The sequence below is a fragment of the Taudactylus pleione genome, unplaced genomic scaffold, assembly GCF_031769625.1.
Source record: "Taudactylus pleione unplaced genomic scaffold, aTauple2 ptg000619l, whole genome shotgun sequence".
NCBI classification, from domain to species: Eukaryota; Metazoa; Chordata; class Amphibia; order Anura; family Myobatrachidae; genus Taudactylus; species Taudactylus pleione.
Window position 1 is genome coordinate 1,943,822 of NW_028285021.1, and position 14,990 is coordinate 1,958,811.

The 14,990-nt window shown below is 44.9% G+C and overlaps 1 protein-coding gene across 1 annotated transcript in view; it reads left to right on the top strand.

Moving 5' to 3' along the window:
* TKFC (triokinase and FMN cyclase) overlaps positions 1-14,990 on the top strand; it is a 42,837-nt gene that overhangs the window by 21,904 nt on the left and 5,943 nt on the right. The window contains exons 5-12 of the mRNA XM_088454511.1: positions 557-738; positions 1,984-2,062; positions 3,959-4,048; positions 9,819-9,853; positions 12,434-12,518; positions 12,827-12,916; positions 12,996-13,112; positions 13,211-13,327. Coding sequence (XP_088310637.1) covers positions 557-738; positions 1,984-2,062; positions 3,959-4,048; positions 9,819-9,853; positions 12,434-12,518; positions 12,827-12,916; positions 12,996-13,112; positions 13,211-13,327 — 795 coding nt within the window. The remainder of the gene's footprint in view (positions 1-556; positions 739-1,983; positions 2,063-3,958; positions 4,049-9,818; positions 9,854-12,433; positions 12,519-12,826; positions 12,917-12,995; positions 13,113-13,210; positions 13,328-14,990) is intronic.

Genomic DNA, 14,990 nt, shown 5'->3' on the forward strand with positions numbered 1-14,990 from the left:
TGGGAATCAAAATCGAAGGTTTAAATACTGTGTTCCCCTGTAATCTTGTGATCCCTCAATGTAATGTTATGTATATGCTAGATACTGTATTGTACAATGTATTATATGTTTTGCTATGTGAACATTTTGTAATTATATATGTCCTATATTGTGTACCCTTTGTCTGTGTTTTTCTTTTGTATCCCTTCCTTTTTATTTTCTGTACTTCAGTCTTTTACATTTTTTGGGGAATTCAATAAAATTTTATTGTTGAAAAAAAAGATAACTTCTACATATTACGCCGGGCTCTCCAGAGACGGTTTGTAGCATTTCCCTGCTCATTAAATTGTTTAGCAGTGCTACTCACAGTGACGGAAATAATTGTCAGTTATGTCTATCACCAAGCAGGAGCAATCATCTACTACATTTTCTGTTTGACTTTTTTAATTACGGGACTCCAGGTAAACAATCGCAGACCTATTTCAATGCCTATGTCTGTTTTTTTTTGTTCAACGATATTTAACCTATGTTCTACGCCGGTGCCTAAATCTGTCTTCTTCTCTTCCTTTCTGCACAGCGGGTATTCTGTTGTTAGTGAAGAATTACACGGGCGACCGTCTTAATTTTGGTTTGGCTCTCGAGCGTGCACGAAGCGAGGGGTTGGAAGTGGAGATGGTAGTGATTGCAGATGATTGCGCCTTCATCTCACCTCGCAAGGCTGGACGGCGTGGCTTGTGCGGCATCGTCCTGATTCATAAGGTAGTTATCACATGTGGATGTAAGATAAAATAATACAATTTTAGATTAAATAAACCTTCCACGCTGTGTTCCCCCATGATATTCTCCTTTATCTGTATACTGCAGTGACCACTCTCTTCCAATGAGAGACTTCCTGAGCCAAATGTCTGTCCCCGGCCACAGGCAATGGTCAAGTGCACATTCAGCCGAGTATCCTTAAGATGGGGCAATTGCAACTGTAGTATCTCTGCAGGTCTCCTGCTTCGGTCACCACAGTATCATAGACAGAGAAGGCAGGTTGACACTTCCCTATATTAGAGCATGTCCTGGTAAAGAAAGGATGTATGGAACTGGCAGTGCTATATCTACAGCTGACCAATCAGAATCCGGAATGCCATAAACAAGCCAAATAGTCTCAGCGTGCCTACACACTTGGCGATGTGCTCACGATCTGACACGTGTCCGATTCCCCCTTGAACTCTCCCCAGCAGCTCCCCGGCAGTCGTGGGCACGATTTGGTGTTAAAAACTGTCCAATGTGAGAAACGATCTATTGTGCCCCCTAACTATTCCAGTGCATCGTGACTGAGATTGTCAGATCTGCCCTACAGCACGGCAGATCTGAAGAAGCGATGTAAATGACAATAAACGTGATGCAGTCAATTATAATGTCGACACCTCAATGGAACCACGTGGAACATGTCTACATTCTGCAGGGAGCAAAGAGTTACGAATAGGCTGAAGGGCCGAAGGGTTAGGGTTAAGCACTAGGGTTAGGTTGCAAGAGGGAGGGTAAGGGTTACACTGCAGCAGGGTGAGAGTTAGGGGTTAGTGCTACTCACCGCTGGAAAAGCTGACAGACGAAACTCGGGATCAGCTGACCGCCGGACCCAGATACCAGGTAAGTGATCGCCGTCACTTCAGTTTTGTTTACATTCTAATCATGTCGACCTTTCGTCAGACTATGCTAATCATGTTGACATGAATGTGTCGACATTCTCGGCAAAATTATAAATGTCGACACGAATGTTGACAAAACAAACCCAGCCCCAGCAAACACATTATTATTATTATTGTTTTACATGTAGAAGTAGCCTGCCACGGATTATTTTCACGCATCCTTATCATCACATGACTCTGTTATTCTTTGAAGAATTAGGTTCTATCACTTTAAGACACTGTGCTTGCAACAGTTCATTGATAAAGAAATATTTATTATTACAGCATGCATTTTTTTAGTTATACCTCTCTGTGCTAACCATCATAGATAGCCGGAGCTCTAGCAGAGGAAGGGAAAAGTTTGCAAGAAATTGTTTCAGTGGTGAAATCAGCTGCTGCTGGAATTGGTGAGAAAATAATATATTATTTTCCCGTACTGTCATGCTACTGTGCTAGGCCACTGAGAATTCTAAAATCCAGTCTGTGTGTTGTATATATGTGAAATCGGTGGCTTTACTATATATGTTTTGCTGTTTTTGCAACATATATGTAAACCTGCTGTAACCTTTATTTGTCACTAGGTGGTGCTTCAGCTCATATAATGGATGCAGCTTATAGTGCTAGACCAGTGATAAGCAACAGGCGACCCTTAAATCACCTGTGGCCCTCCGAGCCCTCACTTGCATTTCCCAGTCTCTTCCTGCTTTGTTGTCATACTTATTTGTGATGGCTTGTAATAAAATGCCTGCTGATATGCTATTACAGATAGGTGTCTCTTTCATTGAGCAAAATAATTACATTTACCACTGAGATTAAAGGCCCCCACACACTATATGATTTGCTAACGATCCAATCTCGTTTGCGATTTCCCTTGAACTCCTGAACACTCCCAGACAAAAGATATTGTGCCTACACGTGGAGCGATAGTACAAACGACCAAACGATATAGATAGATCGTTAATGTTGCAACTCTAGGACGGATTGTGGATGCGGCCCGTGTTTAGGGAATTGGCTGGACCTATGCCTGAGGCGCTGAGTCTAATGTGCTGGCGGTATTCACCAGGGACCCTCGCAAGAAGGTATGGACTTGGCTGCGTCCGACACACAGGTCGCGGCCCTCAGGTTAGGTTCCCCTATACAGGTACTGGTGGACACTGGATGAGGTGCAGAAGAATAAACGTAGTCGACAGGCTGGGTCAAAACCAACAGACGAGATGGTACCAGGGAGCAGACTTAAACGGGTCACAGGGAGTAGCCAGGGTCAGAACCAGATATCGGGAGCAGTACCAGGGTCAGACGAATTTGGAGTGACAAACAAGCCAAGGTGAAGGTCAGGAGAACAGGTAAGTACTTTGGAACGCTGGAGTATGGTATGGAGCCTATAATCTGGTGCCAGAGACTTCCTTAAATAGAGTAAGTTCAAATTCTCGCGCCAAACGAGAATTCACATTTTGTGCTCCTGTCACTTTAAATCCCCTTGCAGGTCGGCGCACGCGCTCCTAGGAGAGCTGCGGCCGCCCGCACTTCCAGCCAGCGCGAGGGGGACCCGGAGCGGACATCACAGCAGCACGCGCCAGGATCTCCCTGCCCGCTGCCTGCCGCCGATTCCAGTGCTGCCGGACCCAGTAAGTGGTAGCCGGTGTCCGGCGCACTGTCATAGTTAATGACTGCAAACGATATAACGGTTAACGATATATCGTTTGGCAGCAAGCAACCTCACGTTGCATCGGCTGGAACATTTAAAAATAGTGGAGGGGAGTGGCAAGGATCAGTGACAACAAATCGTCCATCGTCCGAACGATGCGTACAAACGTACGTGCACACACACGAAACGATGTGTGGCAAATCATGAAAGAGAGCTCCATATCTTTCTGCAGGTTCAATTGATCAGCGAGCACGATTAGCGACAGCAGGAGCGCACATCGCCATCGTTATCATGGCCACACACAGCACTTTTTTAAAACTATTTGTTGTTCCAATCATTCGAAAACGGCCAAATCGTTTAAAAAAAACTCATACCGTGTGTGATTCAAGAGTAAATTGGGGCCCTTTTGTGGTATCAGGTTGCCTGTCACTGCGCTAGACTTTCTATTCCCATAGCAAGTGTTCATTCACTGCTAGTATTGTAATGTAAATAAAAAGTAACTCGCTGTATTTAGTTTTACAGTACACATTTATTCTAGCAGTACAACAGCAAGATGCCTTTAATGACCCAAATTTATGTGACTATTTTAGAAGTGTTATTGAAGTGCATACTACAGTATTTTGGGGCTATTTAGTCACACAGCTCAGTTCCTCCACAGGTACATTAGGCATTAGCCTCTCCCCATGCAGTGTGCCAGGCTCTGGACCCACCTTTCAACTTGCCGCTGATGAACTGGAGCTGGGACTAGGTGAGAAGACGTATAGAATAATAACCATTTTCCTTTTTTTTTATTTATTTATTTTTTTATCAAAACTCCCAATGAAAAAACTGATTGTAAATCCCATTTTACTACTGTTTTTTTCAAGTGTTGCAGGAATACCAGAAATAAAATATTAATGGAAGATTGAATGCACAATAAGGGCCTGATTCAGAGATGGATGCAAATCCAGGTGCGACTGCGATTCCGTATGTAGCAGTTGTTGGCCAAATATGCAAATATTGCTGCTGCCTGGATTAGTATTGAGACGCCCAGTGGCGACTTAGCAAAATCCAAGCGACTGCGTACAAAGACGCAGCTTGGACGCAGATCGGTCAATAATCAGACTTTCGAGTAACCCTATGGTCGTGCTGCCATGGGAACTGAAACGCCAAAGTCTGTGTACAAGATCGCAATTGCAGGCAGAGACACCCCACAAAATGTTGTGACACACCTACATTGGAGTCTCCACCTCCCCAGTGCCCAGAAAAGATCCTTCCTATACTTTCAGTTGAACGCCTTTGCACATCCCATGTGTACTTTCACACAGTCATGTTTTACTAAATACACTTTGACCAATGTGATAGGGAAAAAAAATTCAAACAGAGAAGTGAAATGTGTAATAAGGTTCCAATGTTTCCTCACTCTGGCCTTAAAGTGTTTTAAATCTACTCTTTTCACCGTGCATCTATTCAGATGGATCCTCAAATCATGCTGCGACTTGGGGGCACTGCGTGCCACAATAATCGGAGATGTACTTAAACAATCGTGTTAGGTCCTATCACATGGATACATAAACTAAAGTTAATATTTTGTCAGACGACAGTAAACCTACCATACGTTTTTGGAGTATGGGGGGAAACGCACACAAACATAAGGAGAACATACAAACTTCACACTGATGGGTCATGACCTCAGTGCCATGAGGCAGTAATACTAATCACTATGCTGTTGGTGCTGCCATGTAGATTCATATAGAATTCTTGAATGTAAAATACAGTACTTGCGTTCAATTGCGCTCCTCTGAGGTAAGTAACCAATCTTAGTGATCTTGCAAGTGGTAACGTCCCCAAGATATATCCATACTTAGGACCTGATTCAGAGCCGCTAGCTAGCGCTGTGCGCTCGCAAGCGGCCCGGTGGTTTGCAAACGCGCATGCTTCGTTCTGCGCGTGTGCAAACTACTCTGTGCAATCGCAGGCCGCTCGCTCACCCAGCAAAGACAGCCCAGTGAAATGAGTGACAGGAGAGGCCGTTTGTGGGTGGTAACAGGGGAAGGACACTAATAATGGGGGTGTGGAGGTGCGAACGCAGGCGTGCCTGAGTGTTTCCACGATGTTTCAGAGGCGTGCATAATTAATAGACAGCGTCATAGTAGACGTCACATGCCTGTTTTTTACACTGAAGTCCTCGCAGTGCTTGCAGCAGGGTAAGGCAACCACAAGCGCTGCGATCGCTTCCGATGGTCCTCGATGTACCAATGTTTTAATACACTTCCTGTAGATGACATGCGCTAGTGGGCGTCTCTACATAGGCTAATGGGTGTCTGCATATACAGAGCGATCGCTCGCACAGCCAAAGTGGGTGTTCTTATGCCTTGGCGAGCGATCGCTTCCCTTGTCATCACTTTTAAAAATGTCTCTACGTTGGATGCGAGCGTACGCATCTAGCGAGTGGCTCTGAATGAGGTCCTTCGTCTCTTCACGCTTTCTGCAGTTGGAAAACTTCCCAATGAAATTAACGTATTTCCTCAAAAAGAAGGTATAGTCAAATATAGTGAAGCATAGTTTTATTCAAATATTAAAATATAAAATTTCCATCAATTTAGCAGCATACCAGACAGTGTGGGGTGTAGAACAGCACACACCCAAGATGGCAAAAAATGGGGTACAAACAGTCACCTCCCGGGTTTTCGGATCATGTATTCCCCCTGGTTCAGTGTACAGTCAATCTTCTCCACACACCATCACCTGGTATTCCTTCTGCTATCACAGACTCACCAACGCGTTTCTGCTCACATGGAGCCTTTCTTGAATGTTTTCATTAACAGTGATAATATTGGAGCACTAGCTGAAAGTAGAGAACCCAGGTAAAATTTGCCTATTGCCTATACACAATGGAAGCAGCTGTTTTATAATATGGAAACATTATTCATGGGGCTGAGTTGCCGCTGATTTTGGACATGAAAAGTCTCTTTACAGAGGCATTTGGACAGATTTTGAGAGAAATCCCAACCGCAGTGAGATGTTTTGCAGAGAAACCCTTTGGTCCGTCCTGAGCAAATTAATGTCAGTGTCTTTACTTCGCTCTCTGGAAGATGTCTCCCCGAACTAAAAGTGCAGAGTAGGGGATAAATGTAAACTTTACATTGCAAACTCCAACCTCCCAGCACCTTAGAAGCACGCCTTTCAGTACATAGCAAACTCCAACCTCTCAGCACCTTAGAAGCACGCCTTTCAGTACATAGCAAACGCCAACATCCCAGCACCTTAGAAGCACGTCTTTCAGTACATAGCAAACGCCAACATCCCAGCACCTTAGAAACACGCCTTTCAGTACATAGCAAACTCCAACCTCCCAGCACCTTAGAAGCACGCCTTTCAGTACATAGCAAACTCCAACCTCCCAGCACCTTAGAAGCACGCCTTTCAGTACATAGCAAACGCCAACCTCCCAGCACCTTAGAAGCACGCCTTTCAGTACAGAGCAAACGCCAACATCCCAGCACCTTAGAAGCACGCCTTTCAGTACAGAGCAAACTCCAACCACCCAGCACCTTAGAAGCACGCCTTTCAGTACATAGCAAACTCCAACCTCCCAGCACCTTAGAAGCACGCCTTTCAGTACATAGCAACTCCAACCACCCAGCACCTTAGAAGCACGCCTTTCAGTACAGAGCAAACGCTAACATCCCAGAACCTTAGAAGCACGCCTTTCAGTACAGAGCAAACGCCAACCTCCCAGCACCTTAGAAGCATGCCTTTCAGTACATAGCAAACTCCAACCACCCAGCACCTTAGAAGCACGCCTTTCAGTACATAGCAAACGCCAACCTCCCAGCACCTTAGAAGCACGCCTTTCAGTACAGAGCAAACTCCAACCTCCCAGCACCTTAGAAGCACGCCTTTCAGTACAGAGCAAATGCCAACATCCCAGCACCTTAGAAGCACGCCTTTCAGTACAGAGCAAACGCCAACATCCCAGCACCTTAGAAGCACGCCTTTCAGTACAGAGCAAACTCCAACCACCCAGCACCTTAGAAGCACGCCTTTCAGTACATAGCAAACGCCAACCTCCCAGCACCTTAGAAGCACGCCTTTCAGTACATAGCAAACGCCAACCTCCCAGCACCTTAGAAGCACGCCTTTCAGTACATAGCAAACTCCAACCACCCAGCACCTTAGAAGCACGCCTTTCAGTACATAGCAAACTCCAACCACCCAGCACCTTAGAAGCACGCCTTTCAGTACATAGCAAACGCCAACATCCCAGCACCTTAGAAGCACGCCTTTCAGTACATAGCAAACGCCAACCTCCCAGCACCTTAGAAGCACGCCTTTCAGTACATAGCAAACGCCAACATCCCAGCACCTTAGAAGCACGCCTTTCAGTACATAGCAAACGCCAACATCCCAGCACCTTAGAAGCACGCCTTTCAGTACATAGCAAACGCCAACATCCCAGCACCTTAGAAGCACGCCTTTCAGTACAGAGCAAACTCCAACCACCCAGCACCTTAGAAGCACGCCTTTCAGTACATAGCAAACACCAACCTCCCAGCACCTTAGAAGCATGCCTTTCAGTACATAACCCTCTCATTATTACTACTGATTACTGATTGAAACTTAGCGCATGTGTAGTCTGACTCGTATGTATGAGCAGTAAAACAAACCTGCACAACTGTGTCCACCTCTAAATCGAGCCCTTTATGGCTTAAATTAATTATGAGTCTGAGCGGACATCAGGGCTGTACCTAATACATTACATGTATATGTTTAATGATTTGTTTTACATTGGGCAAAGTATACCTAGTAAACCCTTCTTTACTACCGTGCAAGTGGAAGAAGCAAGATGCATCCCGTTAGAAGTATACAACCAGACCCAATCTCTGCCAGTTCAGATCTGGTTCAAAAATCAAGTTGCATTGAAGAGTGGAAATGCCCATGTGCCCCCTCACAGCAAGAAATGCCCCAAAATATACACCTTCTCCTCCCTTTTATCGCATTTCAGTAGTCTTACTCCGCATAACCTGTTTCTGCGCTCGTACTCCACATTATGCCGGCACCGCTCTCGTACTGCCAAACTCTTTCCATTGGCTGGCCAACGCTCCTGCTCCACCACAAATGCTGCCATCTTGCGCCATAAACCTGTGCGCTTTAGCAGAAATGTAGGCACACCTGTGTAAATAGAGGCGCGTGACAAAGAATTGGGAAACAAGTAAACCCTGGACGCTGCTCAGTATCAAGTGTGGTGGAGTACTAACAAATAATCAGTATGAAATAGTGACCTGTATTAGTACATGGAAATGATGAATATTGAAGTCACAAAAGGGCAGCGGCATGCCCAAATGGGATAGTCACCCGAAAGGAGGTAGAACCAAGAAGCAGAAATATAGTGCGCAAATATCTGAGTTTAATATAAAGAAAAAGGAAAAAGTATGTTGCCTATAAATAGGGGTGTATATTGGACATATAATTACATAGACATTGCAAAGGAAAAAATATCTCTATTTAATAAAAAATAAAATGTAAAATAAAATTATTGTGAAGAAAGGATAAATATTGTCGATGATGAGTGATTCAGCGAAACGCATAAGGCTTCTTACCTTCAGTGACACCCAAAGTCCTTCCAGGATCTCACGGTTGTGGTATAAAGATAGACAGTCAGTAGGTCAACAGAATCAAATGGTCGACTGTCAAAACAACACATTTTAATTCTAACCCTCCCCCTGGTGCCTAACCCTAACCATCCCCTACCACAGCCTAACCATCTGCCAAGTGCCTAATCATAAACCTTACCCTGAAAATCATGAAAACCATTTGTCAACCTTTTTATGTGTCCATTTGTCCCTGTTGACATTTGACCCAGTCGACCTTTTGATCCTGTCGACCTATTGCCTGTCAGCCATCTGGTGTCGACCTATTTCTATCTAGACACTGTAGATCTTCCATCCAGATACCAGGCCTTGCAGAGCATTAGGTGTACCTCCTCTTTTATTTCTACCCATTGGACTCCCAAATACTGGAATTTCTATCTTAGTCATACCAGTTGTTACTAATCATTACTCCTCCTTGGTTCCAGCTCTGTACGACCATCCGCCATTCCCGAGCAGGACTACAGAAGCAGCAGACAGGCGCCACCTTTGCATCAGGGTTTACTAGTAGAGCACTTACAAGAGCTACTGCACAGGACTTTTCTATCCATCCAGAACATCACCAGTTCATTTTATCCTTTCTTCATAATAGCAACTGTGCAAAGTGGAGCCTGACATCTGTGTGGCACTGTTTATTCCATATGAGACTTTACTGTCACGCTAGAGCTATGATATTTGTGAACATTTCTGTTCCTTTGGCATGACAAAGAAAGCTCTTGTACTTGGTACATGACCTACTGCATTGGGGAAGCTGCACTTTAATGATTGTTTGATAGGTAACAAAAGATTTGGCGGGCTATAATGTTATGACTTCATTTAGTAACTGATTTGGTTGAAGCCTTGGCCCTGTGTTCAGGATGTAATGGTTTGTGTTTTCTGTCTGTGCAGGAATACATGGTGAGGCCGGGGTACAGAGATACAAGGTCTGTAGTATAAGTATCTTGCACTGATCTGGGTGTACATGAATGGGCTGACTACTTATTTGCTGACATATAACTGTTTGCATGCATTAAAGAAACATGTATGTTTGAACCCAATCATGGGTCACAATGCCATTTGATGTGGGTTCCCATGCTCCTCTCTTTACAAACCTATTGTGTATAATTATTTAAATATTCTCATGTCTTTTAAGTATCAGTTTTAAAATAATTCGCAATATTTGATAACACTATACTCAACTTGCAGATCCCAAGACAGGACATTTATTAACATTTCCAGCCAGCATTTGTACATTTACAACCGAGGCAGGTGGACCTAAGGCTGAGCCGATGTTAGTCCACTCAGTATGGTGGCAATTTTATTGGAAATCCTGTGATGTCACAAGAGTGATGTCATCAGGGATTCCCCTATAAATAAGGAAATTCTTGTAGCTCCTGTGTGTCATTCGTGATGGAGCAACTGTATTCTATCGGGCAGTTTGAGAGACCCTATAAATACACCTGGAGACGCAAGGTCGAGGAGACTGCACAGTCGCTGCCCCGATGGCACCCTTTTCCAGCTGGAGGGGTGCCTGGAGAGACACCCTGCTACCTTCTTAGGAAGTGACCGGCACCCACCATCACCTTTGATTCACCCTCATCTGTCAAAACTTAGAGGGGATCACACAAATATTTATAAATGTCTCATCACTAGACCATGGGAAAAGATGCATGGATGTACTTACATTGTTATGCACTGGTTGATCATTCTACATGGTAGTGAAGCCAGTCAGTACTGTCTTTACTTTAGTTACCTATTTATGTTTTGTGCAAATGTCACTGTCCATATTCCTCCAATGACATCACCTGCGTCCTGAGCGCTCACCCAGAGAGCGGTTTTAGCGATGTGACAGTATATTAATTTCCGGGATTTCTAGTTTGTTATTCTCAGATAAAGCAGTGCTAGAACAACGTGAGCACATACTTCGTACATACTGGACTTGATTCTGAGTTAGGAGTAAAGCATAAAACCAGCAAGTAACTGTGCATCTTGGTAACACCATGCTGCACTGCAGATGGGGCAGATGTAACGTGCAGACAGTTATGGTGCATACACACGGTCAGACTTTCCTTCAGATTTGAACAATAACGATTTTAAAAATCGTTCATATCTGAAAGAAAATCTGACATGTGTCCCTGCAACGATGCGTGTTCCCGTTTGTCAGATAACGATATGACATCTGATGTGTTTGCAGTCAGATTTGGACAATACCATTCATTTTAATACTGTCTAAAATCGTTCATTAAATCGTTCAAATAGTTGGCAAAATCGTTCAATCGTTTATCGTTCATCTGACATATCTGACCGTGTGTATGCACCATTAGATTTGGGAGGAGTGTGTCCAAACTCAGATCTTAACTCAGTGTAAAAATAAAGTTGCCCAGCATTTGTTATCTACATGCAACAGCAGCCAGTATTTACCCCACATGCAACAGCAGCCAGTATTTACCCCACATGCAACAGCAGCCAGTATTTACCCCACATTGAACAGCAGCCAGTATTTACCCCACATTGAACAGCAGCCAGTATTTACCCCACATTGAACAGCAGCCAGTATTTACCCCACATGCAACAGCAGCCAGTATTTACCCCACATGCAACAGCAGCCAGTATTTACCCCACATGCAACATCAGCCAGTATTTACCCCACATGCAACATCAGCCAGTATTTACCCCACATTGAACATCAGCCAGTATTTACCCCACATGCAACAGCAGCCAGTATTTACCCCACATGCAACAGCAGCCAGTATTTACCCCACATGCAACAGCAGCCAGTATTTACCGCACATTGAACAGCAGCCAGTATTTACCCCACATGCAACAGCAGCCAGTATTTACCCCACATGCAACAGCAGCCAGTATTTACCCCACATGCAACAGCAGCCAGTATTTACCCCACATGCAACAGCAGCCAGTATTTACCCCACATGCAACAGCAGCCAGTATTTACCCCACATGCAACAGCAGCCAGTATTTACCCCACATGCAACAGCAGCCAGTATTTACCCCACATGCAACAGCAGCCAGTATTTACCCCACATTGAACAGCAGCCAGTATTTACCCCACAGTGAACAGCAGCCAGTATTTACCCCACAGTGAACAGCAGCCAGTATTTACCCCACAGTGAACAGCAGCCAGTATTTACCCCACATTGAACAGCAGCCAGTATTTACCCCACATGCAAAATTATTGCTTTACTCCCAAATCAGAATCCGGCCCACTATCTCTAACATACATATCATTCCTTACACAGAATACACTTACTTGTATCCCTATACTCAGGAGAACTAGTACACTTATTTATAGAGTATCTTTCAGTAACTGGGTTAAAGCAACTATTGATAGAGCCATGGGGAAGTATACTTTTTATAAATGTATCTATATTCACTTAAAATGAAAATTATAAGTATTTCACAAATCCACTAACAGAAAGCCCTATTTGCCCTATAAAAAAACCACATCAGTCAATGATGTTTTGCTCTCATGCTAATCGTCTCTTTGCTGCTCTTTACCACAACAGATGATGTCTTGTGACGAGGTTGTGAAGACTATGATAAATCACATGACAGACCCGGCTAGCCAGTCACAGGTGAACATACAGCCAGGTGAGTATAATAGGGCATATCTCCTGGCATTCAGTGGTGAAAGTCCAGCCATAGTGCCCAGAAACAAGATCATCCAATTCCATCCCTCACCCCGGGCTATTGTCCGAATTCGTCCCCCACACTTGGTGCCCGGAGGCAAACGCTTCCATGGCCTCCCGGAGTACCCCCACTGCTGGCATACACAGCCTGAGGTATAGATTTAATGTGTTAATAATAAACCATGCTGTCTCTCACTGCCATTTTTGCCTTCCTCCTAACATTGAATCATTTTCTTTGTATCTATTGTTTCCTCTCTGTTATGCCATCAGGTGACTCCATTATCATAATTGTGAATAATTTGGGTGGTTTATCGTGTCTGGAGCTGCAGATTGTCGCCAGCTCAGCTATACGTTTACTGGGTTAGTCCCTGTTCAGTTTTACCCGTTCTCTGCCCTTATACCCTTATTCTGCCACTGATCCTCTTGGTTTTTTTTTCAGAGGGACGAGGGCTACTGATAATGCGTGCAATGACCGGATCCTTCATGACAGCGCTTGAGATGAGCGGGGTTTCCCTTACCCTAATGAAGATGTCACCAGAACTTCTGCGCCTCTTTGGTAGGGATAGAGCAGTGTTGGCACTTAGACCTATCTCTATAATTGACGTACCATCTGTTTGTCTTGTTACAATGACTGTTCTGATCGTGTTCTCTTAGACGTGGACACATCGGCTCCTGCTTGGCCCAGAGTCCCACGTGTTCCTGTGACAGGTCAGACACGCACCTTCTCCTGCGCTCCTGAGAAAACGCAGCCAGAGGAATCGCAGCGTGACGGTGTGTCCAGTGTTCCCGTGAATAATGTATTATATTATATTTGCTGTAATTAGTTTTAGCACCATAAGTAAGATTAACTGTTTTCAGGAAAACAACAAACATATTCAAGACACTGCTACACTTCCTGGCTCCCTCTAACAAGTGGGGAGCTGGGCTCTCTTTAGTGGCTGAATATATGAACATACGTTCTTTGTGTAGCTAAGAGCCCTCCTTAGCCAGTCTCTAAGGTCTCTGCTTGTTTTACTGTCACAAGCGTATGGCTCTCCTGAGCTCCTGTCTCAGCTTTCCTACCTCCTGCAGGACACCCCAAAACTCTTGTGATGAAGCTGACCACCGAGTCGCCTACTGATCTCTCTACTGTGCTGCCTGAGCTCTCTACTGAGCTCGAGATGGGTTTATTGGGATGTAGTTAATAAATCCCGACGCCAGAAGACCGACCCCCGCCATCCCGATCGTCCTCTGACGGGTAACTAGAACACTTAGCCCGGGGATGGGGTGGGTTAGGTTTAGGGACCCCCGAGGGGACATAGGGTTAGGTACCCCCACGGGGAACGTTAGAGTTAGACTAGGGGAAGGGGGGGGCTATGGTTATGCACTAGGGGGGTTGTTAATGTTAGGCACCGTTAGGGTGCGGGGAGGGGGGGTTAGGTTTAGGCACCCCTGGGGGGAGGTTAGGGTTAGGCACCCCTAAAGGAGGGTTAGGTTACTTACCTTTCCCTGTCGGGATTTCAACCCACCGGGCTGCCGCCAGCATTACATACCGATTCCGGGTTTAGTCACATAACCAAATTTCAGGACATGAACGGGTTGCACACTTCAGTTATCTGGCTTGCCACCATCACAAATGATATATACTTCATGATTACATACAGAGTTGCTGCTGTCCATGGTACTCTCCATGACTATGATCCTAGTTCTGCATTTCACAGGCTCATACAACTCCTTCCAAAGTACGGTCTCTTCTCCAATATGTTACTGAAGGCGAGATGTATCAAAAACTGCAATCCATTCCATCTGTCTTCGCACGCACTCATCTGCAATCAGTCAGCCGGAATGTATCAGTATAATCTTGCTGGAGCTGCTTTTCCAATAAATTGCTGTCCTGGAAGTAGGGATGGCCATCGGTAGGGTGTCCATCAATGATTACCATTGATGGGCCCATCGATGATTACCATCAATGGCACAAAAACCATCTATGGTGAACCATCGATGGTTTGAACTTTGCACCCCCTCCATGACCACCACTGCTGGTGGCAGTGTCGCCAGCCAATCAAAAATGAGGGCGGGGCTTAGCCACTGGGAGGCAATGCAAAACTAGTTAACATCAGTTGGTCACCCTCGATGTTTTCAAAACATCGATGGTCGATGGCCATCCTTATGGGGAAGTCATTACTTCTGGGTTTCAGGCCTGGAAGATGTAATGCACAGTCATCAGGCTGCACATATGCAAGTGGCCATTATCGGAGAGGAATCCAGAGGATCTCTCGCAGTGAAAATTTGCGATATTGCTATCCGGACACGAGCTCTAAAAAGATAAGCTTGAAACATTCAGCAAGATTGCAGTCCTTGTAGAAACCTATGGAGACTGCTCTGCTGAAGACCAGGGATTGTGTCCTTTGTATTGCTTGTCACAATCAGCTTCTATAAAAGCATACATTGCTTT